General features: G+C 47.4%; 1 protein-coding gene across 2 annotated transcripts in view; it reads right to left on the bottom strand.

Moving 5' to 3' along the window:
- RGMB (repulsive guidance molecule BMP co-receptor b) overlaps positions 1–15,012 on the bottom strand; it is a 119,044-nt gene extending 104,032 nt beyond the window's left edge. Inside the window, exons 1-3 of one of the 2 annotated variants that reach the window (XM_069752148.1) lie at positions 14,801–15,012; positions 14,492–14,657; positions 13,255–13,302 (exon numbers count right to left, since the gene is read on the bottom strand). In XM_069752148.1, the coding sequence (XP_069608249.1) occupies positions 13,255–13,256 (2 nt within the window). In that variant the 5' untranslated portion in view covers positions 13,257–13,302; positions 14,492–14,657; positions 14,801–15,012. The other variant, XM_069752157.1, reaches the window with a different exon arrangement.
- Between the last annotated feature and the right edge of the window lie 11,623 nt (positions 15,013–26,635).

The raw sequence follows: 26,635 nt of genomic DNA, 5'->3' as shown, positions 1-26,635 counted from the left end.
GACAGGAAGCGCTCACAGCGCATGGCCAAAGGATCACAAGAGCGCAGACTCCTGTACAGCAACTAACAACGCTCAGGAAGCTGCGCCCATGCAAAAAGGTGTTTTCGACACCTGTGCTGCTTTTCTTTAAAAAGACAAGTCACGCCTCCACTACTGTTAAACAGTATAATGGGCTAAATAGTCTACGTGTTGCATTCAGCTTGTGCAAGTAGACAAATTAATAGAGCAACCTTTTACTTGTGCAGCATTAATGCTGCAGAAGGAGTGGCTCTTGTTCTTTGTAACACCTGAGGGGGGGTTAAAGGTAACCTTTGAAATTGGTTCAACTAGGCTTCGGCCTACACTTTGCTCCTCTCCTCCTCCTCCTGCTGACCCTGGGCTCTAACAACGCTAGTTTTTGCCCGGAAATGCTAGCTGCACAGAGAAAAACACCAGCCAATGTGTTAGTGGGGTTCAGCAACGCCAGCTGTTCCCCCGCTGTGTAGCCGGCATCGTGTCCAGCACAAGCCACGCTGGCACAACCGACCAAAAGCTGCCACCAGTGCAGGCTTCGGCCTACACTTTGCTCCTCTCCTCCTCCTCCTGCTGACCCTGGGCTCAAACACCGCTAGTTTTTGCCCGGAAATGCTAGCTGCACAGAGAAAAACACCAGCCAATGTGTTAGTGGGGTTCAGCAACGCCAGCTGTTCCCCCGCTGTGTAGCCGGCATCGTGTCCAGCACAAGCCACGCTGGCACAACCGACCAAAAGCTGCCACCAGTGCAGGCTTCGGCCTACACTTTGCTCCTCTCCTCCTCCTCCTGCTGACCCTGGGCTCAAACACCGCTAGTTTTTGCCCGGAAATGCTAGCTGCACAGAGAAAAACACCAGCCAATGTGTTAGTGGGGTTCAGCACCGCCAGCTGTTCCCCTGCTGTGCAGCTTGCAACGTGACCTGCAAACGCCACGCAGGCACATGAACTGAAATTGAAGGGAGCCTGGCCCCCACCCCCAGGTGTTTCTATGTATAACAGCCACCTTGTACAGCAGTACTGCTGCATTTGTACAAGGTGGCTGATGTTTTCTCCTTGCCCACGTGGAACTCAACACGTACAAAATGTGTCTCTTTGAGACCATTCCACTGTCCCTGAGGTGTGACTTTCCTTTCTAATGATACGCAGCACCCCCCTTGGTAGCGCTTCCCGTCTTCTGACATCATTGGTTGGCTACTTGCGCCTGTTCGTCCGCCCTGCCTGAATAAAATGCTCCTCGTTGTCTTAATTATTTTGACTGCGAGGGTGTGATTGATGGGCACGAGCAGTGCATATCTTCGCCTGTCTTAACTCATCTCCTTCAGCCTTCTTCAGACTGTGCAGCCTCATGGCCGCGGCATGCAAGAAGGGATCAGCAGAGGCCGCCCAGTCTGAAGCAGGTGTAAGGACGTGTGTGAGCGGCCAAAATATTTACTGCTCAAGGCCACGAATCCCAGCACCGCAGTGTGGCTTTATGAAAAGACACTGTGGGTCTGGGATTTATGGCCATCGTTAACCGCACCGGCCAACATGAAATGATGTCATAAGATGGGCAGCGCTAACAGGGCATTGCCAAGGGATAACACAAGAGCGCAGACTCCTGTACAGCAAATAACAACGCTCAGGAAGCTGCTCCAAGCACCAAGGCGTTATTTTGGACACCTGTGCTGCGTCTCATCAAAAAACCAAGTCACGCATCCACTACAGTTTGACTGTAGAATGGGGTAAATTGTGTATGTCTTTCATTCAGCGTGTGCAAGTAGACAAATTAATAGAGCAACCTTTCACTTGTGCAGCATTAATACTGCACAAGGTGTGTCTCTTGTACTTTGTAACACCTGAGGGGGGGTTAAAGGTTTCCTTTGAAATTGGTTCAACTAAGCTTCGGCCTACACTCTGCTCCTCTCCTCCTCCTCCTGCTTCAACACGGGCTCTAACATCGCTAGTTTTTGCCCGCAAGTGCTAGCTGCACAGAGAAAAACACACGCCATTGTGTTAGTGGGGTTCAGCAACGCCAGCTGTTCCCCCAGTGTGTAGCCGGCAAAGTGTCCTGCAAACGCAACGCAGACACAAAGCTGCCTCCAGTGCAGGCTTCGGCCTACACTCATCTCCCCCTGCTTACCCTTTGCTCCAACACCGCTAGTTGGGGCTCTAGGAAGACAATCTTTAATAGGCAAGGCAACGCATCCGGGTTCCAGCACCGCCAGCTGGTTCTCGGCAGTGTTTTTGTCACAGGTACTCCCTCGTGCCAAGCCTGGTTTCAGCACCGTCAGCTGTTTCCGGGTTGTGTCAAGCTCACTGAGACACCTATGCTTGCCTCGTCGTGGTGCGGTCGGGTTAGCCAACTCCAGGGTGCCTCCAGTTTAGGAGCTTCCTATGTGGGCTGCGTGAACTGGTAGTCAAGGCTGGTTCTGTAGTGCCAGTAGGCCCAGCTCCCCCTGTAGGACTGTTGGGGTTCGGTAACTGCGGCTGCCTCGCGGCCTAGCTGTTCTCTCCTCTCCTGTGGACCTTCGGGTCCACCACCTGGTTCCAGCACCGTCAGCTGGTTCCGGGCCGAGCCTTTGGCTTAGGTGCCTCCTCCTGGGTATCCGAGTTCCGCCAACGCCAGGCGGTCCTTGGTAGTGCTTTTAAGCGCGGGCACCTACAGCTTAGTAACCGGGTTCCAGCACCGTCAGCTGGTCCTCGGTCGTGCCATTGGCTCTTGCACACTGGGGCAACGCATCCGGGTTCCAGCACCGCCAGCTGGTTCTCGGCAGTGTTTTTGTCACAGGTACTCCCTCGTGCCAAGCCTGGTTTCAGCACCGTCAGCTGTTTCCGGGTTGTGTCAAGCTCACTGAGACACCTATGCTTGCCTCGTCGTGGTGCGGTCGGGTTAGCCAACTCCAGGGTGCCTCCAGTTTAGGAGCTTCCTATGTGGGCTGCGTGAACTGGTAGTCAAGGCTGGTTCTGTAGTGCCAGTAGGCCCAGCTCCCCCTGTAGGACTGTTGGGGTTCGGTAACTGCGGCTGCCTCGCGGCCTAGCTGTTCTCTCCTCTCCTGTGGACCTTCGGGTCCACCACCTGGTTCCAGCACCGTCAGCTGGTTCCGGGCCGAGCCTTTGGCTTAGGTGCCTCCTCCTGGGTATCCGAGTTCCGCCAACGCCAGGCGGTCCTTGGTAGTGCTTTTAAGCGCGGGCACCTACAGCTTAGTAACCGGGTTCCAGCACCGTCAGCTGGTCCTCGGTCGTGCCATTGGCTCTTGCACACTGGGGCAACGCATCCGGGTTCCAGCACCGCCAGCTGGTTCTCGGCAGTGTTCTTGTCACAGGTACTCCCTCGTGCCAAGCCTGGTTTCAGCACCGTCAGCTGTTTCCGGGTTGTGTCAACTTCACTGAGACACCTATGCTTGCCTCGTCGTGGTGCGGTCGGGTTAGCCAACTCCAGGGTGCCTCCAGTTTAGGAGCTTCCTATGTGGGCTGCGTGAACTGGTAGTCAAGGCTGGTTCTGTAGTGCCAGTAGGCCCAGCTCCCCCTGTAGGACTGTTGGGGTTCGGTAACTGCGGCTGCCTCGCGGCCTAGCTGTTCTCTCCTCTCCTGTGGACCTTCGGGTCCACCACCTGGTTCCAGCACCGTCAGCTGGTTCCGGGCCGAGCCTTTGGCTTAGGTGCCTCCTCCTGGGTATCCGAGTTCCGCCAACGCCAGGCGGTCCTTGGTAGTGCTTTTAAGCGCGGGCACCTACAGCTTAGTAACCGGGTTCCAGCACCGTCAGCTGGTCCTCGGTCGTGCCATTGGCTCTTGCACACTGGGGCAACGCATCCGGGTTCCAGCACCGCCAGCTGGTTCTCGGCAGTGTTTTTGTCACAGGTACTCCCTCGTGCCAAGCCTGGTTTCAGCACCGTCAGCTGTTTCCGGGTTGTGTCAAGCTCACTGAGACACCTATGCTTGCCTCGTCGTGGTGCGGTCGGGTTAGCCAACTCCAGGGTGCCTCCAGTTTAGGAGCTTCCTATGTGGGCTGCGTGAACTGGTAGTCAAGGCTGGTTCTGTAGTGCCAGTAGGCCCAGCTCCCCCTGTAGGACTGTTGGGGTTCGGTAACTGCGGCTGCCTCGCGGCCTAGCTGTTCTCTCCTCTCCTGTGGACCTTCGGGTCCACCACCTGGTTCCAGCACCGTCAGCTGGTTCCGGGCCGAGCCTTTGGCTTAGGTGCCTCCTCCTGGGTATCCGAGTTCCGCCAACGCCAGGCGGTCCTTGGTAGTGCTTTTAAGCGCGGGCACCTACAGCTTAGTAACCGGGTTCCAGCACCGTCAGCTGGTCCTCGGTCGTGCCATTGGCTCTTGCACACTGGGGCAACGCATCCGGGTTCCAGCACCGCCAGCTGGTTCTCGGCAGTGTTTTTGTCACAGGTACTCCCTCGTGCCAAGCCTGGTTTCAGCACCGTCAGCTGTTTCCGGGTTGTGTCAAGCTCACTGAGACACCTATGCTTGCCTCGTCGTGGTGCGGTCGGGTTAGCCAACTCCAGGGTGCCTCCAGTTTAGGAGCTTCCTATGTGGGCTGCGTGAACTGGTAGTCAAGGCTGGTTCTGTAGTGCCAGTAGGCCCAGCTCCCCCTGTAGGACTGTTGGGGTTCGGTAACTGCGGCTGCCTCGCGGCCTAGCTGTTCTCTCCTCTCCTGTGGACCTTCGGGTCCACCACCTGGTTCCAGCACCGTCAGCTGGTTCCGGGCCGAGCCTTTGGCTTAGGTGCCTCCTCCTGGGTATCCGAGTTCCGCCAACGCCAGGCGGTCCTTGGTAGTGCTTTTAAGCGCGGGCACCTACAGCTTAGTAACCGGGTTCCAGCACCGTCAGCTGGTCCTCGGTCGTGCCATTGGCTCTTGCACACTGGGGCAACGCATCCGGGTTCCAGCACCGCCAGCTGGTTCTCGGCAGTGTTCTTGTCACAGGTACTCCCTCGTGCCAAGCCTGGTTTCAGCACCGTCAGCTGTTTCCGGGTTGTGTCAACTTCACTGAGACACCTATGCTTGCCTCGTCGTGGTGCGGTCGGGTTAGCCAACTCCAGGGTGCCTCCAGTTTAGGAGCTTCCTATGTGGGCTGCGTGAACTGGTAGTCAAGGCTGGTTCTGTAGTGCCAGTAGGCCCAGCTCCCCCTGTAGGACTGTTGGGGTTCGGTAACTGCGGCTGCCTCGCGGCCTAGCTGTTCTCTCCTCTCCTGTGGACCTTCGGGTCCACCACCTGGTTCCAGCACCGTCAGCTGGTTCCGGGCCGAGCCTTTGGCTTAGGTGCCTCCTCCTGGGTATCCGAGTTCCGCCAACGCCAGGCGGTCCTTGGTAGTGCTTTTAAGCGCGGGCACCTACAGCTTAGTAACCGGGTTCCAGCACCGTCAGCTGGTCCTCGGTCGTGCCATTGGCTCTTGCACACTGGGGCAACGCATCCGGGTTCCAGCACCGCCAGCTGGTTCTCGGCAGTGTTCTTGTCACAGGTACTCCCTCGTGCCAAGCCTGGTTTCAGCACCGTCAGCTGTTTCCGGGTTGTGTCAACTTCACTGAGACACCTATGCTTGCCTCGTCGTGGTGCGGTCGGGTTAGCCAACTCCAGGGTGCCTCCAGTTTAGGAGCTTCCTATGTGGGCTGCGTGAACTGGTAGTCAAGGCTGGTTCTGTAGTGCCAGTAGGCCCAGCTCCCCCTGTAGGACTGTTGGGGTTCGGTAACTGCGGCTGCCTCGCGGCCTAGCTGTTCTCTCCTCTCCTGTGGACCTTCGGGTCCACCACCTGGTTCCAGCACCGTCAGCTGGTTCCGGGCCGAGCCTTTGGCTTAGGTGCCTCCTCCTGGGTATCCGAGTTCCGCCAACGCCAGGCGGTCCTTGGTAGTGCTTTTAAGCGCGGGCACCTACAGCTTAGTAACCGGGTTCCAGCACCGTCAGCTGGTCCTCGGTCGTGCCATTGGCTCTTGCACACTGGGGCAACGCATCCGGGTTCCAGCACCGCCAGCTGGTTCTCGGCAGTGTTCTTGTCACAGGTACTCCCTCGTGCCAAGCCTGGTTTCAGCACCGTCAGCTGTTTCCGGGTTGTGTCAACTTCACTGAGACACCTATGCTTGCCTCGTCGTGGTGCGGTCGGGTTAGCCAACTCCAGGGTGCCTCCAGTTTAGGAGCTTCCTATGTGGGCTGCGTGAACTGGTAGTCAAGGCTGGTTCTGTAGTGCCAGTAGGCCCAGCTCCCCCTGTAGGACTGTTGGGGTTCGGTAACTGCGGCTGCCTCGCGGCCTAGCTGTTCTCTCCTCTCCTGTGGACCTTCGGGTCCACCACCTGGTTCCAGCACCGTCAGCTGGTTCCGGGCCGAGCCTTTGGCTTAGGTGCCTCCTCCTGGGTATCCGAGTTCCGCCAACGCCAGGCGGTCCTTGGTAGTGCTTTTAAGCGCGGGCACCTACAGCTTAGTAACCGGGTTCCAGCACCGTCAGCTGGTCCTCGGTCGTGCCATTGGCTCTTGCACACTGGGGCAACGCATCCGGGTTCCAGCACCGCCAGCTGGTTCTCGGCAGTGTTCTTGTCACAGGTACTCCCTCGTGCCAAGCCTGGTTTCAGCACCGTCAGCTGTTTCCGGGTTGTGTCAACTTCACTGAGACACCTATGCTTGCCTCGTCGTGGTGCGGTCGGGTTAGCCAACTCCAGGGTGCCTCCAGTTTAGGAGCTTCCTATGTGGGCTGCGTGAACTGGTAGTCAAGGCTGGTTCTGTAGTGCCAGTAGGCCCAGCTCCCCCTGTAGGACTGTTGGGGTTCGGTAACTGCGGCTGCCTCGCGGCCTAGCTGTTCTCTCCTCTCCTGTGGACCTTCGGGTCCACCACCTGGTTCCAGCACCGTCAGCTGGTTCCGGGCCGAGCCTTTGGCTTAGGTGCCTCCTCCTGGGTATCCGAGTTCCGCCAACGCCAGGCGGTCCTTGGTAGTGCTTTTAAGCGCGGGCACCTACAGCTTAGTAACCGGGTTCCAGCACCGTCAGCTGGTCCTCGGTCGTGCCATTGGCTCTTGCACACTGGGGCAACGCATCCGGGTTCCAGCACCGCCAGCTGGTTCTCGGCAGTGTTTTTGTCACAGGTACTCCCTCGTGCCAAGCCTGGTTTCAGCACCGTCAGCTGTTTCCGGGTTGTGTCAAGCTCACTGAGACACCTATGCTTGCCTCGTCGTGGTGCGGTCGGGTTAGCCAACTCCAGGGTGCCTCCAGTTTAGGAGCTTCCTATGTGGGCTGCGTGAACTGGTAGTCAAGGCTGGTTCTGTAGTGCCAGTAGGCCCAGCTCCCCCTGTAGGACTGTTGGGGTTCGGTAACTGCGGCTGCCTCGCGGCCTAGCTGTTCTCTCCTCTCCTGTGGGCCTTCGGGTCCACCACCTGGTTCCAGCACCGTCAGCTGGTTCTCGGCAGTGTCTTTTGCTCTTGTACCTTCTGCTCCCCATCCTGGTTCCAGTACCGTCAGCTGGTTCCGGGCAGAGCCTTTGGCTTAGGTGCCTCCTTCTGGGTATCCAAGTTCCACCAACGTCAGGTGGTCCTTGGTAGTGCTTTCAGGCACGGGTACCTCCTGCTTAGTAACCGGGTTCCAGTAACGTCAGCTGGTCCTCGGTAGTTCCATTGGCTCTTGGACCTTCGGCTACCCATCCGGGTTCCAGTACCGTCAGCTGGTTCTCGGCAGTGTCTTTTGCTCTTGTACCTTCTGCTCCCCATCCTGGTTCCAGTAACGTCAGCTGGTTCCGGGCAGAGCCTTTGGCTTAGGTGCCTCCTTCTGGGTATCCGAGTTCCGTCAACGTCAGGCGGTCCTTGGTAGTGCTTTTTAGCACGGGTACCTCCTGCTTAGTAACCGGGTTCCAGTAACGTCAGCTGGTCCTCGGTAGTTCCATAGGCTCTTGAACCTTCGGGTAGCCATCCGAGTTCCAGTTCCATCAGCTGGTTCTTGGCATTTTCTCAGCCTTCTTGTACCTTCTGCTACATTTCCAAGTTGAAGACCCTAACGTCGACGACCCGGAAGACCACCACGATGACGACGACACGGAAGACCACCCCGATGACGACGACGACGACGGCGGAGATGACGACACTGGAGACGACGACCCTGGAGACGACAACATGGAAGACCGAGAAGCAGAAGAACAAGAGGCTGCAGAACAAAGAGCAGAAGAACATTAAGCATAAGACTTAATATCAGAGCAAAAGATATTATCTAAATTATATGCAGAAGAAGACTAAGCAGTGTATGGGGGTGAGTCCGTTCCTCCTCGTGGTGCCCCTGGATAAAGCCTGATGCTGCAGGCCAAACTGAACGCGGACAAATGTAACTTTTGTGACTGGCAGAACGGAAGGTGTAATCTTCAAACTTTTATAGATAACAACTACGGGAATGCCTGTCACAAATGAGAATATGATGAAGAAGTAGAATAGGAAGAATAATAACAGTGGAATAAAAAGAATATGTAGAATAAGAAGAATAATAATAGTTGAATAAAATGAATATGAAGAATGTAATAAAAAAAAAAAAATAGGTAGAAGATGAAGAAGAAGATGAATAAGGTGAAGAAGTTGATGTCAAAGATGCTGATGATGATGAAGATGAAAGTGTGGGAAAAGAAAAAAAAAAAGAAAAAAAAGAAGGGGAAGGGCGTGGAATAGTGAAACATCAATATCTGACAAAATAAAAAAAAAATTTACATAGTCAATATCTTTGTCACTCCGAACGTCTTAAAAAAAAACAAAAAACATGCTATTCTATTTGATTGGGATAAACCTCTATGACTTTAATGTCTCCGCCACCTCCCCAAATACATCCGGCATTATTCTTAGTTGTTTTCCTTCATGTAGAATGAACCTACAAGGAAAGAAAGGGTTTATTTTAATTCCGATATTTTGGTCCCATTGACTTGCATTGGGATCGGGTATCGGTATCGGCGATATCCGATATTTTTTGAATATCGGCCGATCCAAACCGATACCGATACTTTCCGATATCGGAAGGTATCGCTCAACACTAACAACTACGCAACTAGTCCCATGTCAGTCTGCAGGAGACAAAAAAGAGATCCCACAAGGTATACTACAATTAAAAACAATATTTTATGCACAATAATTCAAAACAATTGAAATACAACAGGAATAACCGTAATAGGGGACGCCAAGTGACCAATGGAAATGACCACAGCATAAAGGCACATCGTTTGACCACAGATAATATTCATAAGTGACAATCATGAATAGCATGGATACCCAAAGATCCTAAGCCAGTGGTACATAGTTGGCTGCTGAAATATCACCCACACATAGGATGGCGAAGTTCTACAGGCATATAAGTATACACATGGATACAATAAGTCCCAAATATAAAAGGGTAATTATTTCCAAAACAGACCAAAACCCCGGGCTGTAATAAGCCCAAAGATCCGTGCCAGGTATTGCAGTAATGTCTAACAGAAGCAATAACACCATAGGCACAAATAAATATGCAGGAATGTAAACGTGTGACAATATACCTGTCGCAGAATTTCTCCCTGATACTATTGGATACTAGCAATATAAATGAATCTCTTCCCCTCACCCTGACACGCCCCCGGAAGGAGAAGGCGGCGAAACACGCGTCGGGGTGAGGGGACGCCGGGAGAACTTATGCGACAGGTATATTGTCACACGTTTACATTCCTGCATATTTATTTGTGCCTAGGGTGTTATTCCCTCGGTTAGGCGTTACTGCAATACCTGGCACAGATCTTTGGGCTTATTACAGTTTTGGCCTATTTTGGAAATAATTACCCTTTTATATTTGGGACTTATTGTATCCATGTGTATACTTATATGCCTGCAGAACTTCGCCATCCTATGTGTGGGTGATATTTCAGCGGCCAACTATGTACCACTGGCTTAGGATCTTTGGGTATCTATGCTATTCATGATTGTCACTTATGAATATTATCTGTGGTCAAACAATGTGCCTTTATGCTGTGGTCATTTCCATTGGTCACTTGGCGTCCCCTATAACGGTTATTCCTGCTGTATTTCAATTTCTTTGAATTATTGTGCATAAAATATTGTTTTTAATTGTAGTATGCCTTGTGGGATCTCTTCTTTGTCTCATGTCTCTAGTTGTGTAACATCATGGAGAGACAAGCTGAATGCCACTTGTGCTTGCGCTGCATTTTCAGACATCCCTTTCTTATCTGCCGCCTGTCTTCACCTAATTACTTCACAGTTTTAGCTGAAGCCAAAGGGAGAGGAATGTAGTGACAACATGTATGTGATGAGGGGGAGGGGGCTCACAAGACTCTGCTCCAAACTATTAGTGCTTTCCCCTGCAAGCTTCAGCTTAGGCACAGGCTGCTCTACATGGAAATGCACTGTAAATAATACATTACAATAAATCACCTGTCATATTAAGTGGTGGTGAAGACAGATTAGAGGGTTTTGTTATCAGTAAGTGTGAAGTGCCATCTAATCTACATGAATGGTCTCTGCCACTTGAATACACATTGCCAAAGCCCATCCCCCACGCCCATCTACACATTGCAAATTCTGTTAACTTTCTCAATGGTCTCACTTCTCGGTGGGGCAGGATATTTTACTCTGTGTTTTTCGGTTTGTCTTTTTAATAGTAGAAGCAAACATTGGCTGATTGTAAAGAGTTTGTTCCCAATGTTTATATGGTTACAAAGGATCTGTAACTAATAATGCGCAAATTCATCAAATGAATGAAAATTCTGCTCTACACGAATAATTACATTTCAGTCTTAGGGCTCGCTCACACTAGGGTATAAATCGGACGAGTGCGATCTGATAACGGACGTATTGCACTCGGACCATTGTTATTCAGTGAGGCTCTGCAGATCTGAGTATTTGTTCTAAGCTGTATTTGTCGTGAATCGTGAGTCAAAAATCAAAGGATGTTGTAATTTGACTCCAATATTGGGTGGGCGCAAAAAAATGATCGGATGCCATACGGACCATCAGTATGGCATACAGTTTTTACAGATACATTACAATTCTCTAAGATGGGAAACTAAATGGTCCTGTAAAAGATTAATATGTGCTGAGTAAAAAAACGTATTGTGTACGGACAGTACACGGATGACAAGTGAGGAATAATTATCCCTCTCTCCTGGATGAGAATGGGACCGATTTTTTTTTAAACACCAGTGTGAGCGAACCCTAAAACTGATGGAGATAAATCATCTTCTCATGCCTCGAATGGGGGGATTACAAGTCGTATTTTGCAAGTCTACTGAACGCTGTTAAGGTTCCTTATGATTCTGTCTTGAGACTTGCTTAATTATTAGACCTACTTACTAGTCATTTTTACTACTATCGTAGTTTTTAATTTATGTCCACGTGGAACCGTAAAGGTGTGAACTATGACCATAGCAAACCATCTCGTTGACGCTCCTTTACCCAAAAGTTTAGCTCCTTTACCACCTTGGGTTTTTCCATTTTTTTGAGTTTTCGTTTTTTTTGCTTCCGTTCTTCCCAGAGCCATAACATTTTTATTTTTCCGTCAATATAACTGTGTGAGGGCATGTTTTTTGCGGGACGAGTTGTACTTTTGAACAACACCATTGGTTTTACCATATAATGTACTGGAAAACGAGAACAAAAATTCCAAGTACACATAGGGCACATTTTCGCTGATGACGAATGTTATCCATGGTTTTCACGGATAGCACAAATACCCATGTTATTTTACGTGGCTGTGCACATGTCCGATCTTTTCCTCAGACCGAGTGGTCCGAGGAAATAAATCCCAGAATGCATGATTTGCCTTTAAGTATCGGATGGTGCTTGCCCATTCAACTCTATGGGTCCGTGAAAAAAATTCAGACCACACTGGGAAGACATCTAAATGCGATCTGATTTTCATGGAACAGACATAACAGAGAAGGTGGAGAAACTTTTTTTTTTCTCCACCAACGAGAAAATCCGATCCCGCTCTGATCAAACTCTGATTAACATAATGGACTATTTTTCTCAGAAGGAGACAAAAACCGGTCGTGTGCAGCAGCTTTTACCTTTAACAAAATTTCTTTGGATGTACGATCAGGCGAATTGTCTAATCTTCAAAAAAAATTAAGTCTTTATTTTTCTTGTATTTTTTTTTAAATTCTGACCCATCTTGTTCTGTTATGTTCTTTTAACTTTTGAAAATGGTGTAAAAATCTAAAATTGGAGCTGAGCCCTGATTAACTGCCTTATAATCAGTGTTTATTTTTTTAACTATAAAAACCATAGAGGGCAGTGTTGAGTTATAAGATCTGGAAGTATAAGGAGCAGCAAACCAGGTTGTGCGCAGCTGGAGAAGAAAGTCTAGCAATAACCGGTGTACTTGCATTTGAATATTTATGATTATTATGCATTTATAGCCCTGTTACAAAATATTAATTTTCATAGCTATACTTCAAGATTACACCGTTTTTACAATGCAATTACACTATCGCTCTTTGTGACACTCTGGGCACATTATTAAAAAAACATTATTTTGCAATCTTCGACTTGATTAACTCTCTCCGTGTTCGAGCAATAAGCCTCTGTGACCCTGAGCTATGTTAATATTTTTCTTTTATTGGTTCGGCATATCTTTAGAGTGTGCCATTTATCCAATATTGTTGAAACAATGATCTTGCTGCCACATCACATATCCTTCGTTTCGCCTGGGGACTGTCGGAAACGCAGCAAAAGTGATATACAGATGGGATGTGCTCAAACACATGCGAGATGCATTAATGGATTTTAAAGAGAATAATTTTTTTTTTTACCCCGGAAGCTTTGTGTGAAGCAGCAAGATTATTTTTTTTCTGTTTCACAGGAAGGTCGACCCTTAGAGATATATAAGACGCGACCCAAGTAATCTTTCCGCAGGAATCTGTAAACTATTAACTTTTCACATGTTGCTGGTTATTATAGTACAAGGAATCAATACAGCTAAGCATAAGAGGAGAGATAGATGCGTAATGGAAAGTCGGACGCTAAGAAAGGGAGACGCGTATCGAGAAGACAAAAGGTATAGGATGGATAGGGAGAAGCATGGGTAATAGGGTGGAGGTGAAAAAGACGAAAGGAACAGACAATGGGGAGGTAAGGACTGCGAAGGCGGGAGGGGATGTGTAATGGAAGAAGTGAAAGACGTGGAACAATAAACACGAATGTGAGGAAAATTGGAAAAAGAAGAAAAACCTTCAATATACAGCAAGGTAAAAAAAAAAATGAAGTGAAAGGGTTAAACCATAACAGCACACAATAGTAACAGGTGGATAAGGAACACATAGTAATACTTACATGATGCTATACGATGCTGAGATTCAAGGGGTCTCTCCAATCTTCAAGCTATAAAACATTATTAGATATTCTTCAGAGACTTCAAAGACTTTTTTTTAACTAGTTTGTAACCCAGATCTGATTGTAAGCTCTCTGGGCGAGCTTTCCAATTATTGAGCATCCGGTTGAGACTGATCTCTGCCAGGGAGCTTGACAGATCATTAATAAATAATCACAATAATAGCAATTGGCTAAAGATTTGGATGTTGCATCTTCCCCTTTTAGATCCAGTGTTCTGAGGATATTGTTGCCTAAGGTAAGTTGCTAAACTGCACACAGCCTCCAGTCCTAAAACACTTTTAGCTCCCCATTAGCCAAGCACTCAGGGAAGCTCTACGGCGAGAATACCCAGTCAATAATGTCTTTTCAAGGTGAAGTAATGTAAAGTCAATGACTAAAAGGACCAGATGCTTTTTGGCCTTTGTGATCTTTACTTGTCCCAGTAACATTGCAGGCACAAACGCAATACCTTCTGTCAAATAACGTACGTCCGCTTCCAATTTCGGCTAAACATTTTTTTTTTACATCTGTTTCAATTTGGGGTTTAAAATGACAGTATTTTTTGTAAAATACCATAACTAAAAGCAAATATTAAAACATTGAAAATAAAGAATAGAAACAAGTAACTGAAAATAGCAATAGAAAGAATTGACTATTTGTGAATCAGTCTATGTCCTATCATGTAGTTCCAGAAACTTTACAGTTCACAGCTAGCCCATGTTAGGTGTGATATCAGGGGCAAGGCTAGGCAGTAGATGTACTTACCTGGCACGTCTTTGTGTCACACTGAACAAATAGAATTTTAAAGTCAATTTTTCGGAACACAGTGAAATCCTGTACTGCATAATTCAGGGGTGTCAAACTGCATTCCTCGAGGGCTGCAAACAGGTCATGTTTTCAGGATTTCCTTGTACTGCACAGGTGATAATTTAATCACCTACACAAATAATGAGTTGGTGATTAAAATATCACCTGTGCAGTACAAGGAAATCCAGAAAACATGACCTGTTTGCAGCCCTGGAGGAATGCAGTTTGACACCCCTGGCATAATTGACACTTCTATGATTTCCATTTATTTCCTTGCAATGGCAGGTGGAAGAATGACTACATGTAAGGAGTCCCACCTTGTAAGACACAATAATATTCCGCATCTGGACAAAGAAGCAAAGACTAAAGTAGAAGCATTCCAAGTACTTACCAGGCAGGTGACAGAAGGAGGCTTTATGAGTGATGCCCAGCTGATGGGGGTGCTGAGACATAGCAGCAGGAGTCAGGTAGCTGCTGCCTTCATCTAGGATGCTTGCATTGCTTCGCCTGCCTTGCTCTCCCTTTCTTTGTGTGTGCCTGTTTTATTTCTGTAAGAGCTGTAAGAGGAAAACGAAGGTTCCTGTCACTGAAAACTGTGACACACTTAGCAGCGTAAAGTAAAGACCGTCTGGTGTGGCATCTTGGCATGGGTGGCACAGAAGCAGAATCAGACACAGCCAGTGATGTCTGTAACACTCACCCCTCTGGATCATTTCCAGACAAAGGATGGCCCATGCTGGAAAACAGAATACATTTCCAACTATTGTTTTGAAAGCAGATTACACATACAAACCATGCAAGAGCCTGTAGCCACCAATTGTTACTTAGTATTTAGGCTGGGCACAATAAACCTCATTACTACCCCCTCTGTATAATACATGCCCATCATGGAGGCTATCAATAATATTCTGTAAATGCAGTACAGTTAGACAATGTTCGCTGGGATCTTCTGTATTATGGGTTTATACCTTTAATGTGCAATAGCTAATTAACATTTTCATTTTAAAGGAGGATACAAAGGATTCATGAATTGATTTGTTGCGTAGACTTTATTGGATGATTTTCTAAAATAAAAAAATAAATGGATCACACTGCAAAATAGACATTGAATCACGTTGCTTTTCATACCTTTATTTATAATGTAACTAGACCTATGCTCTAAGTATATCATTAAGAAGGAAATATCCGTAGAAAACTACAAAGGAGCCAAATCTGAGTTTGATTTAACTGGCAGATTATTATGCCTTATGTGTGGAAAGCTTTACCTGTTAATCACAGGTAACAACACGCATACGATCATGTATTAATAGTGTTATGACTGTATTTATTACAATTGCAATGTCACTAATTTTAAATGACATTAATGAAGAAAGTCAAGACTTTGTTCGCAAAGCAGGGGTTCAAATGTCGCTCATGTTTCTCTCCTCTCACAAATCCAAAGCAATAAATGGAATTTGTCAGTAGGATCAATCTTCCTATGTCGTCTATATGGGCATCTGTGATACAAATCCACGTTTTTCTTACAAAGGTCCTGTATCTTTCCACTCCGAGGAAATAACCTGGAAGGATACTTCATTGGTCCTCACATGGCGCCAACTCTCTGGACTGGCTTGTTATAGACGGTGATGACTATAAAACATAATCTTATAACGCTGTTGCGCCATAAGCATTTATAGGTCCCTTCTTCTTGATGGACACCGTGTTTAACCCATTAGCAATAACCTTACTTTAACCTCCAAATATCCATGATTGGTCCAGTCCTTCTGACTCTCTTATAGGATGACCCTTTATGACATCATGGACCAATCTTATATAAGCCTGTAGGTCCCATATGGTGACCAATTGCAGCCTGAAGAAGTGAGTAATGGTGAAACATGTCGGGGGGCAGCTGTTTGGTTTTAGATCAGATAGTCCACACTGTTGCAAAACACCATAAGAGTGGTCCGCTGCCATTAAGGCTAAAATCTTATAATAATTGTGGAACGCCTGCCAGGGCAGTGGGGTGCTCGGTACCGGGTCCTGTTGCACTTAAAGGGGATGTCATGGTGGCTGCGACCTGGTCAGTGGCCCTGGGCGCCCAGTTAAACGGAAAGATCTTTTAAAGGGAGTAGTAATAAAGTTTGTGTTCGTGACGTCACCTGTGTTCTCGGTCAGAGGTCACTGATGCTGCTTAAAGGGGTCCTCTGGGGTGATGTTACTGCAGCAAGGATGGTGACGCTTCCCACAGGTGAAGCAGGGTCCCCAGGGCTCCCAGTGTGCGTTGGCAGGGATGGTGGGTGCCGGCAAATAAACAGAGGACACAAGGTTTTAACGTTTTACCTGGTTTACTGGTTGTAAGCAGCCACAGTCCAGGGTACCATGAACAGGTAGTGATATGGTCTGGCTGGCCTGGAGGCCAAGGTTGATCCCTCTCCCAGGTGAGGTCCATAAGCCTTCCTTTTCGCACTCGTATGCGAGGTCCCTGCTGCCTGCTGGCAAAGTCCTCTCTCTCCTGTCCTGTGACAGTTACCCATATGGTGGGCAGTGTGAGCCTTTTTATAGGGTCTCTAGCATGACCCGGGCTCCTAGTGTACTGCTGCACCTTCAGGTGTGGATGGGGCAAATTACATAAAGTCTTATGCCCTCCGGTTCTGCCGTGTGACCTGGAGTACAACACAGCCTCGGGCTCCCGGTGCCCGGTTCCTGTGCTACGGCTCTGAGGGTGCCCGGTCCCAGTTCCCCTCTAAGCCCTTTCTTGCTCCTGTGCTTCTTTCCTCTGGTGCTCACTGACATGCAACCCTTCAGATTCCCTTTCTTTTCCTGGAGCTGCAACTCACACGTGGCTGCATGGCACCACAGTCTGCTCTTTGTCCTCTCTCTTCCACTGGCCTGGATTCAGAATGTGTTGTATGTAGGTGCGTTACCTGGTAAAGGGAATCCTCCTTGCCTCCAAGCATGATATCGCCCTCCCCGAAAGGAAGCCAACATCACTGTAACAACTGGTTACCTGGGGTGTTACACTTGATGTTCTAAAAATTGTAGATAGGCTTCACGTGGGGAAGTACTGAGAGATATTACCCCACAAAGGCTAACCAGCCAGCAAAAGGAATCACTAAAATTTGAGCAAAAGAAGAAATTGAATAATATCTACCCCCACATGAATTAGCCTATGAATATTATATTCATACATTAGTGAATTTTCCAATATTGCTCCCTGCATTAATAGCCCCCAGAAGTCAACAGCCACACTGCATGAGGTAGTACGTCTACACTGTATGATCAATACATTAAGCTAGGACACCAATAACTATTGTGGACTCTGTAATTTTAATGAGCACATTTTTCTCATTATTATCATTATAATCTAATCATTAAAAGTTTTATTTTATTAATCTCAGAATCTTTAGTTAGGGTCTATTTGCCATTCGTCAATTTGTTAATTATTGTACCTAACCCTATGCTGATTCCAGTTGAACTGTATCGGATAGTGCTCTGGACGCATGTATGTGTAAAAGTACGGGCCATTGTACGGGAGAAGGAGCTGGAGTAGTTGTTCCATCGGTACGAGCAGATCCATACCATTGATGTGAAGAATTGAGTTGGGAGCAGCACAGTACTGTTCGCCTTCATCAGTTTCCAGGATCCGTGGAATGCGGAGGAATGCGGAGGACGCCGTGGTTGAACACAGTGGATACAAGATTGGGTCTCATTGGGTATGTCTGGAGATTCCCAGGTCAATCTGCGGCTCAGGGAGTTATGAAGGACCCCGTGGATTAACAAACCCCTGTCCCAGTGAACTGAGTACAGAGTCCTCGTCTCAGAGCTTTCCCCATCAGGGAGCTGGCAGGATCTGAAAGATCAAATGAGAGAAGCTGCAGATTTCTGCTATGCTGATGTACACAAGGACAGAATGGAGATTGTTGAGTTTATATTCAAGGAAGACATGGAATATGCCTTGAAGAAACTGGATGATACAAAGTTTTGTTCTTATGAAGGTGAAACCTCTTACATCCATGTCTGTGCTGAAAGCAATGTTGATGGACAGTCCCTGACAAGTGAAGGAGGATAGTCATCCCATGAACTGGAGCCCAGCTCTGGCAGTGGGGGAGTAATGTGAGGAGCTGTCCACAGACTAAAGATTACAGGACCAATAGACGTAGAGAGGAATCCACGGCTCTAAGGGATGCAGACTTTTTCCAGCACGGACCACCATTTATGTCGATCTACTTGTTCTCCCAGTCACTAGTCCCATTATGTGGATGGGGTAGTAGACCAGTGGAGCCTTCATCACAGGAGATCTCACATGTAGTCCCAGGTGATGGGCTCAGCATCAAGATAATACCTCCATCAATGCACAGTTAGATGTTAGGAGGAGTGTTTCCCGAGGATCGGGCTCAATTCAGGGGCGATTTGGGGGATTTTAGGACACTGACGAGGGAATACAGAGGTTGTTGCTGGCTGAAACTGGAAACACGTGCTATGGTCGTATTATCCGTCATCTGAAGGTGCATAGACTGTGACTACAGACTATACTGGTGGGAGATAAAAAAGCTGTGTGCCAACCAAAAGTTGGGAGACAGGGGGTATCGCAGGGTTCGGGGCAGTGAAAACTATTGGCCTAGTGGACTGGTGGCATTGTATTTTGGCCATTTGCCCAGAGTTGCTGTAAGACCATGGACATTAGGAATAAAATAGTTGCATTGTTAACCTGCCTAGGTGATTATTACAACCCACAACCTCAGATCACCACACTCCCTCTTTCATCTACTATATAATTGTCTAAGGGTCACTTCCGTCTTTCTGTCCTTCTGCCTGTCTGTCTGTCGCGGATATTCATTGGCTGCGGCCTCTGTCTGTCAAGGAAATCCAAGTCGCTGATTGGTCACGGAAAAAAAGCCACGATCAATCAGCGACGGGCACAGTCCGGAAGAAAATGGCCGCTCCTTACTCCCCGCAGTCACTGCCCGGCGCCCGCATACTCCCCTCCAGCCACCGCTAACACAGGGTTAATGCCCGCGGTAACAGACCGCGTTATGCTGTGGGTAACGCACTCCGTTACCGCCGCTATTAACACTGTGTGTCCCCAACTTTTTACTATTGATGCTGCCTATGCGGCATCAATAGTAAAAAATCTAATGTTAAAAATAATTAAAAAAATAAAAAATCATTATATACTCACCTTCCGGATTCAGCCCAGGCCTATCCCACTGCTCACGACGCTCGGGTCCATGCATTGCGGTCTCGTAAGATGATGACATAGCGGTCTCGCGAGACCACTACGTCATTATCTCGCGAGACTGCAATGCATGGACCCGAGCGTCGCGAGCAGCCACATTGGCGCGGCATTTAAATCCCGCTTCGCTGATTGGTCGCGCCCAGCAGGCGCGCGCGACCAATCAGCCACATTGGCGCAGGAATTAAATCCTTCTTCACTGATTAGTCGCACCGGCTGAGCACGACCAATCAGTGACATTGGCGCGGGATTTAAATCCTGCTTCGCTGATTGGGTGCTACCAATCAGCGAAGCGGGATTTAAATCCTGCGCCAATGTTGCTGATTGGTCGCGCGTGCCGGCTGGGCGTGACCAATCAGTGAAGCGGGATTCAGATCCCGCGCCAATGTTGTTTCCCAGTTGTTTATGGTCCTCCTACCTCATGTCGCCGGCCCACACCGGAACTGGATTAGGTTAATCTGTTAATAGTATTTAAGGCTGATAGACAGCTCAACTGGCACCTTCCCTGACGAAGCCTGGTCTGCCAGGCGATACGCGTGGGGACATCGTACCACCAGGTTGTATTACTATGGGGGGTTTCCTCCTATTTATGCTTTAAATATCTAGTAATATTATTGTATATTGGTGGCTTCTCAGCCCTTTCTTTGGCTCATATCTTGCCTATTTTTATTGTTATAGATTAAATCTTTGTGCCTTATTTTCACTATTTTTTGATTGGTTCTTTAGGGACCTATATGGCACGATTTTTTGATTTTTTCTAGGCATTACTAGCGCATATACCCCATGAGCCAATTGGTCTGTGTTTAGTCGCCTTATTACATCTAGGTATGGTCTTTATCACCTGTGTTGTTGTGATGTTGTCTACTTGTTTTTAATTGTGTTTTTATCGTTTTGTAGTGTGTTTTTTTGATCTGTTAATAAAATCAGTCTATTTATCTTATTTATTTTGTTTGTATTCTTTGATGGAGTGCGTATTTTTGCAGTAATGCTTTTCTTTTTTGTTACATAGTTTATGTTTATTGCTGCTTCCGCACCCTCATAGTTTTGTATCTATTGGCATTTGTTATTAGCAGTGCGCTCGACTCTTTTGCTTATTGACTTCTGTTGTTTTACTCACCGTTTGGTGGGTGTTCTTTTCGGGCTGCACGCATTCTATTTAGAATTACAGTATTATTTTCTTGGTTGTACTCTTATTTATTGTACGTCCTCTTTTTTATTTCTCAGTTACGGTCTGTGGCCTGTTCATACGGGTGGACATGGACTGGGAGGCTCGTGAGGCGGCATGGCGAGCCCAATCTATGGATGTTTCTTCTGCTGGAGAGTCGCCCAGGCCAGATTCGGACTTTCACAAACTTACTTCGGAGCTGACATCTGCACATCGGGCTGGCATCCGTTTGTGGTGGAATATCCGCAGCCTTGAGGAATATGTTAAGCTCAATATTGCTCCTCGTGGCCTTAGGGTGTCTATCTATCCAGCATGGGAACCTTCCTCTGGATTTCGGGATACATGGGAACAGGGTCTTCTTAAATGTTCAAGTATTATTATGAATATGCTTTTGACACATGATCGAGAACTTTTGGTTAAGACAAAGGTCGATATCAAGGATTTAGAAGTAAAATTGGCTAATTTCGATGATGTCACACAAGTACAGCCCTTTAAGATCAAGTTGAAAGAGAGCCTGGACAAATACGACCGTGAGGTCATGTCCAGAAAGAAATCTAAATTCTCTAGAGATCGCCATGACTTTGATTCTAATAGGGCTTTTAAATGGAGACATCATGGGAATCGAAGACAAGGCGCTCAGCCCCATAAGACAGGTGATGCCAAACAAATTGCCGTGCAGAGAACCGATTACACCTCGGAGAGTGATTTTTTATCATCAGCAGAGAGCTACGCCGACGCCGGACTCGAAGGGGGCGGAGGCGCCGTATTCCCGCCACCTCGGACCACAAGATATGGAGGCCACCGACAAATGGCCCAGAGGGCTCAGAAGACCCAGCGCAAATAACTACCGCTAGCCCTGCGGTTGATTCCTCCACTCATGTTCAGGTACCCTCAGACGTATTACAGGTTCTCAATCTTTCTGACTATGTCCTTTCGCCTATTGAGTTGTCTGTACTTCAACGGGGCCTTACCTTCTCCCCGGTTCAGGAACTGGATAAATTTACTGTAGTAAAGGATTTATATTTATTTTGTAGACGTCTTTTGCTACAGGTGCTGCACAATAGGCCACTCATGGCAGAAGATTTTGGACAAACAGACCAACAAGTTTTTCAGGATTTACTACAACTCCTACGAGAACAAGATGCCCCTGTTGATGGTAAGAACCCTGGTCTTTTTAGAAATAAATCTAAGGTGGCACCACCATTTTCCCTTGTTCCTGCTATCAGGGTGTTTTTTGAACTTGCCAAAAGGGATATTGTGGCCCTGCGTCCACGTACATCTACCCTGGGCAACCTTAGCAGAGAGGAAAGGCAAGCCCTTAAAGATTTAAGAGCTAATAACACCTTTATCATAAAAGAAGCAGATAAAGGGGGCAATGTGGTCCTTTGGCCACATTCACTCTATTTGGAGGAGGCTCACCGTCAGTTGAACAATAGTAGGTATTATAGGAAACTTCCATCAGATCCGACTGCAGTTTTTGCAGGCAAATTTAGACAACTTTTGGAAAGGGCTAGAGATCTTGGCGTCATCAGTCATCATGAATTTGATTTTATGTGGGTGGAGGCTCCCGTGACGGCGACTTTTTATATGTTGCCTAAGATTCATAAAGACCCATGTAGACCACCAGGTCGGCCCATTGTGGCTGGGATTGGCGGTCTTTGTGAAAAGGCTTGTGTCTACGTTGATCATTTTTTACAGCCCCTTACCAGAAATTTGCCTTCTTTTGTTCAAGACTCCTCTCACTTTATCCGCATTTGTCGAGAGGTGTCTTTATTCCCTGACTCTCTTTTGGTAACGTGTGACGTTGAGTCGCTCTATTCAAACATTTGTCATGAAGATGGGATTACTGCGACTCTATTTTTCCTTGACCAACTAGGATATTCGGATCGAATGCACGACTCTTTGGTGGTCGATATTTTAGAGTTTGTGATGAAGCACAATTTTTTCCTTTTTGATAGGTCTTTTTATCTGCAGACCTCGGGGGTGGCCATGGGGGCGCATTGTGCCCCGGCTGTCGCCAACCTGTTTTTAGGTTGGTGGGAAGCCACCATGGTCTACCCCCTAGAGGAGTTCAAGCGCCATGTCCGGTATTGGAGTCGATATATCGACGATTTATTTTTTGTTTGGTCTGGTGGCTATGATGAGTGTCTCAATTTCATTGACCTTCTCAATAGGAACTCTCACAACATCGTGCTGACTCATTTCCTCTCTCCCTCTACAGTGACCTTTTTGGATCTGCAGGTTATGGCTACGGATGGGGTACTTACTACCAAGTTGTTCCGGAAGCCCACTGCGACGAACAGTCTTCTGGATTACAGGAGCTTCCATCCTGTGCACACTAAGAACGGGGTACCTGTTGGACAGTTCTTAAGAATTAGGAGGAACTGTACTTCGGATTTGGATTTCCATCAAGAGGCTCGTATATTAACCAATAGGTTTAAGCAGCGGCATTATCCACGGAGGAGCATTGCTACAGCCTTCCAGCGGGCTAATGCCCATACGCAGGAGTCTTTGCTGCTGCCACAAAAAAAGGTACGGGACAACAAATTGAGATTTGTTACCGGTTTTAACAGTGACTGGTCACAAATTAGAGATATTCTTCAGAGGCATTGGGGTATTCTTACCACCGACTTATCTACATCTAGGGTCGTTACCGATCAACCACAGCTTACTGCTAGGAGAGCGCCCAACTTCAGGGATCTCCTGACCAATAGTCACTATAGGCGGCAGACAGTCAGGTTGCATCGGGGTATTGAGCTCCATGGTTCCTTTGCATGTGGCAACTGCAATATTTGTTCTTACATGTGTCCAACGAAGGATTTTTTTGTGAATCCTACGGACCGGAGTAGACACAGGTTACGATCCTATATTAATTGTAGAACCACTCTTGTCATTTATGCCATCATTTGCCCCTGCCAACGTGTGTATGTCGGCCAGACATCTCAGGAGCTTAGGCGCCGCATACAAAAACACTTTTCTACCATTAATTTGGCACGAAGTGACTCCCTGAAGGGTAAAGTGCTCACCCCGGTGGCGTCCCATTTTCTGTCCCAACATGGAGGTCAAGTCACCAACACTAGGGTCATTGGTTTAGATAGGATTCATATGTCTAATAGAGGTGGGGAGTATAGACAACTTCTTTTACGGATGGAATCTAAATGGATTTTTAACCTTGGTTCTATCACCCCTGCAGGCCTCAATGAAGAACTGCTATTCACTGGATTCCTCGGTTGACTTCCTGCTTTCGGGATTAGCACATTTTGGCTGGAGCCGTGTTCCCCGCTTAGGACAAGTGGTCATTGGGTCACTCTTTACAGCTTGGTTGACGTCCGCTGTCGGTGGCATCTTTATTGTTATCATGTGCTTACACATTTCTTTTGTTCCATTTGGATATGTGCCTTTACTCCTAGTTGTTTGCCTTTTATAGAGGGATTTTTTTCCCTTATATTTTGGTTTCCACCTACACCTAGGTCTGGCTCAAGGGGTGCGCTCATTAGACTTTATAAAGTTCATTGGCTCATGGGTTGTATTTTTATTTATTTCTTACATATATACCTTTTCAGTCCTTATATTGTCTTATTGTCTCTATTATTTTTGAATGTGTTATCATATAATATGGTCGTTTTTTTGTATTATTTATCCACCTTTATTATTCTCTAATAAACTTATATTCTGGATTCAGTTCTATGCGCAAATATTTGATGTCTGTATATTTTATATTTGCAATGCGTTGTCTCATTTTTGGATTTGTTTGGATGTATGTGAGATGTGCTTATGGTTGCCCCTGGGGGATGTCTGGGTCTGAATGGCTCTACATGTGCGTTATTTGTGTTCCTTTATTTTATTTATTTATTTTTTCTTTTTCTTTTATTTTTTTATTATTTTTTTTTTTATTATTTATCTTTTTGCAGCCCACATATATATATTGTTTCGTAGCCCATATGCCTTTTTTACCCTCCTCTTTGTGAGGGTGGGTTTTATTATGAGCCCCTTTTTGTATACTGGCACTTATATATACATCGTTGCCACAGACGCATTAGTCCTCACGTCCCTATTATAGTATATGGCATGTTGCCATATCTGCTATTCCTTTGTGGTCTTTGTGCATGTGTGGTCTATTCTGGGTCGCTATTCATCGGCGCAGGCGCCATGCGCCTTGGTTATTTTTCCTCTGTTATCCCTTTGGGGCTCTTTGCGCACGCGCGGCTCACTCCGGCTCGCTAGTCATCGGCGCAGGCGCTTTGCGCCTTGGTTACCATCTCTTGGACGCTTGCTGACGTTATGCGCTGTGGCGCTCTATGTGAGTCATTTCTGCGGCTTGTTTCCTATGTGCTTATGTTCACCTGCTAATTGCACGCCTGCTGATGTTGGGTGTTGGCACTCTATCCTTACCTCTCCTGCAACTTGTTTCCCAGTTGTTTATGGTCCTCCTACCTCATGTCGCCGGCCCACACCGGAACTGGATTAGGTTAATCTGTTAATAGTATTTAAGGCTGATAGACAGCTCAACTGGCACCTTCCCTGACGAAGCCTGGTCTGCCAGGCGATACGCGTGGGGACATCGTACCACCAGTGTTATGTTTGCTAATGACAGGTGTTATGAAGGCAATCCAGAAACACAGTGTGCTTAGCGATCAGAGCGCACACAGTGATCTGACAAATACCCAAAAATACAAGAACGAGCTCTGAGACGTGGAAACTCTGTAGACTGCACACCTGATCCTATCCTAAACACAACTAAAAGCGGCTGTGGATTGTGCCTAACAACTACCTAGGCAACTCGGCACAGCCTAAGATACTAGCTAGCCTGAAGATAGAAAAATAGGCCTGACTTGCCCCAGAGAAATTCCCCAAAGGAAAAGGCAGCCCCCCACATATAATGACTGTGAGTAAGATGAAAAGACAAAACGTAGGGATGAAATAGATTCAGCAAAGTGGGGCCCGATATTCTAGGACAGAGCGAGGACAGTAAAGCGAACTTTGCAGTCTACAAAAAACCCTAAAGCAAAACCACGCAAAGGGGGCAAAAAAAAACCACCGTGCCGAACTAACGGCACGGCGGTACACCCTTTGCGTCTCAGAGCTTCCAGCAAAACAAAAGACAAGCTGGACAGAAAAAAAGCAACAAAAAAGCAAAAAGCACTTAGCTATACAGAGCAGCAGGTCACAGGAACAATCAGGAGAAGCTCAGATCCAACACTGAAACATTGACAAGGAGCAAGGATAGCAGCATCAGGCGGAGTTAAGTAATGAAGCAGTTAACGAGCTCACCAGAACACCTGAGGGAGGAAGCTCAGAAGCTGCAGTACCACTTGTGACCACAGGAGTGAATTCAGCCACAGAATTCACAACAGTACCCCCCCCTTGAGGAGGGGTCACCGAACCCTCACCAGAGCCCCCAGGCCGACCAGGATGAGCCGCATGAAAGGCACGAACAAGATCGGAAGCATGAACATCAGAGGCAAAAACCCAGGAATTATCTTCCTGAGCATAACCCTTCCATTTAACCAGATACTGGAGTTTCCGTCTAGAAACACGAGAATCCAAAATCTTCTCCACAATATACTCCAATTCCCCCTCCACCAAAACCGGGGCAGGAGGCTCAACAGATGGAACCATAGGTGCCACGTATCTCCGCAACAACGACCTATGGAATACATTATGTATGGAAAAGGAGTCTGGGAGGGTCAAACGAAAAGACACAGGATTGAGAACCTCAGAAATCCTATACGGACCAATAAAACGAAGTTTAAATTTAGGAGAGGAAACCTTCATAGGAATATGATGAGAAGATAACCAAACCAGATCCCCAACACGAAGTCGGGGACCCACACGGCATCTGCGATTAGCGAAAAGTTGAGCTTTCTCCTGGGACAAGATCAAATTGTCCACTACCTGAGTCCAGATCTGCTGCAACCTATCCACCACAGAATCCACACCAGGACAGTCCGAAGACTCAACCTGTCCTGAAGAGAAACGAGGATGGAACCCAGAATTGCAAAAAAATGGAGAAACCAAGGTAGCCGAGCTGGCCCGATTATTAAGGGCGAACTCAGCCAACGGCAAAAAGGACACCCAATCATCCTGGTCTGCAGAAACAAAACATCTCAGATATGTTTCCAAGGTCTGATTGGTTCGTTCGGTCTGGCCATTAGTCT

The sequence above is a fragment of the Ranitomeya imitator genome, chromosome 1, assembly GCF_032444005.1.
Source record: "Ranitomeya imitator isolate aRanImi1 chromosome 1, aRanImi1.pri, whole genome shotgun sequence".
Taxonomy (NCBI): Eukaryota; Metazoa; Chordata; class Amphibia; order Anura; family Dendrobatidae; genus Ranitomeya; species Ranitomeya imitator.
This window is presented reverse-complemented; position numbering and strand designations above follow the sequence as displayed.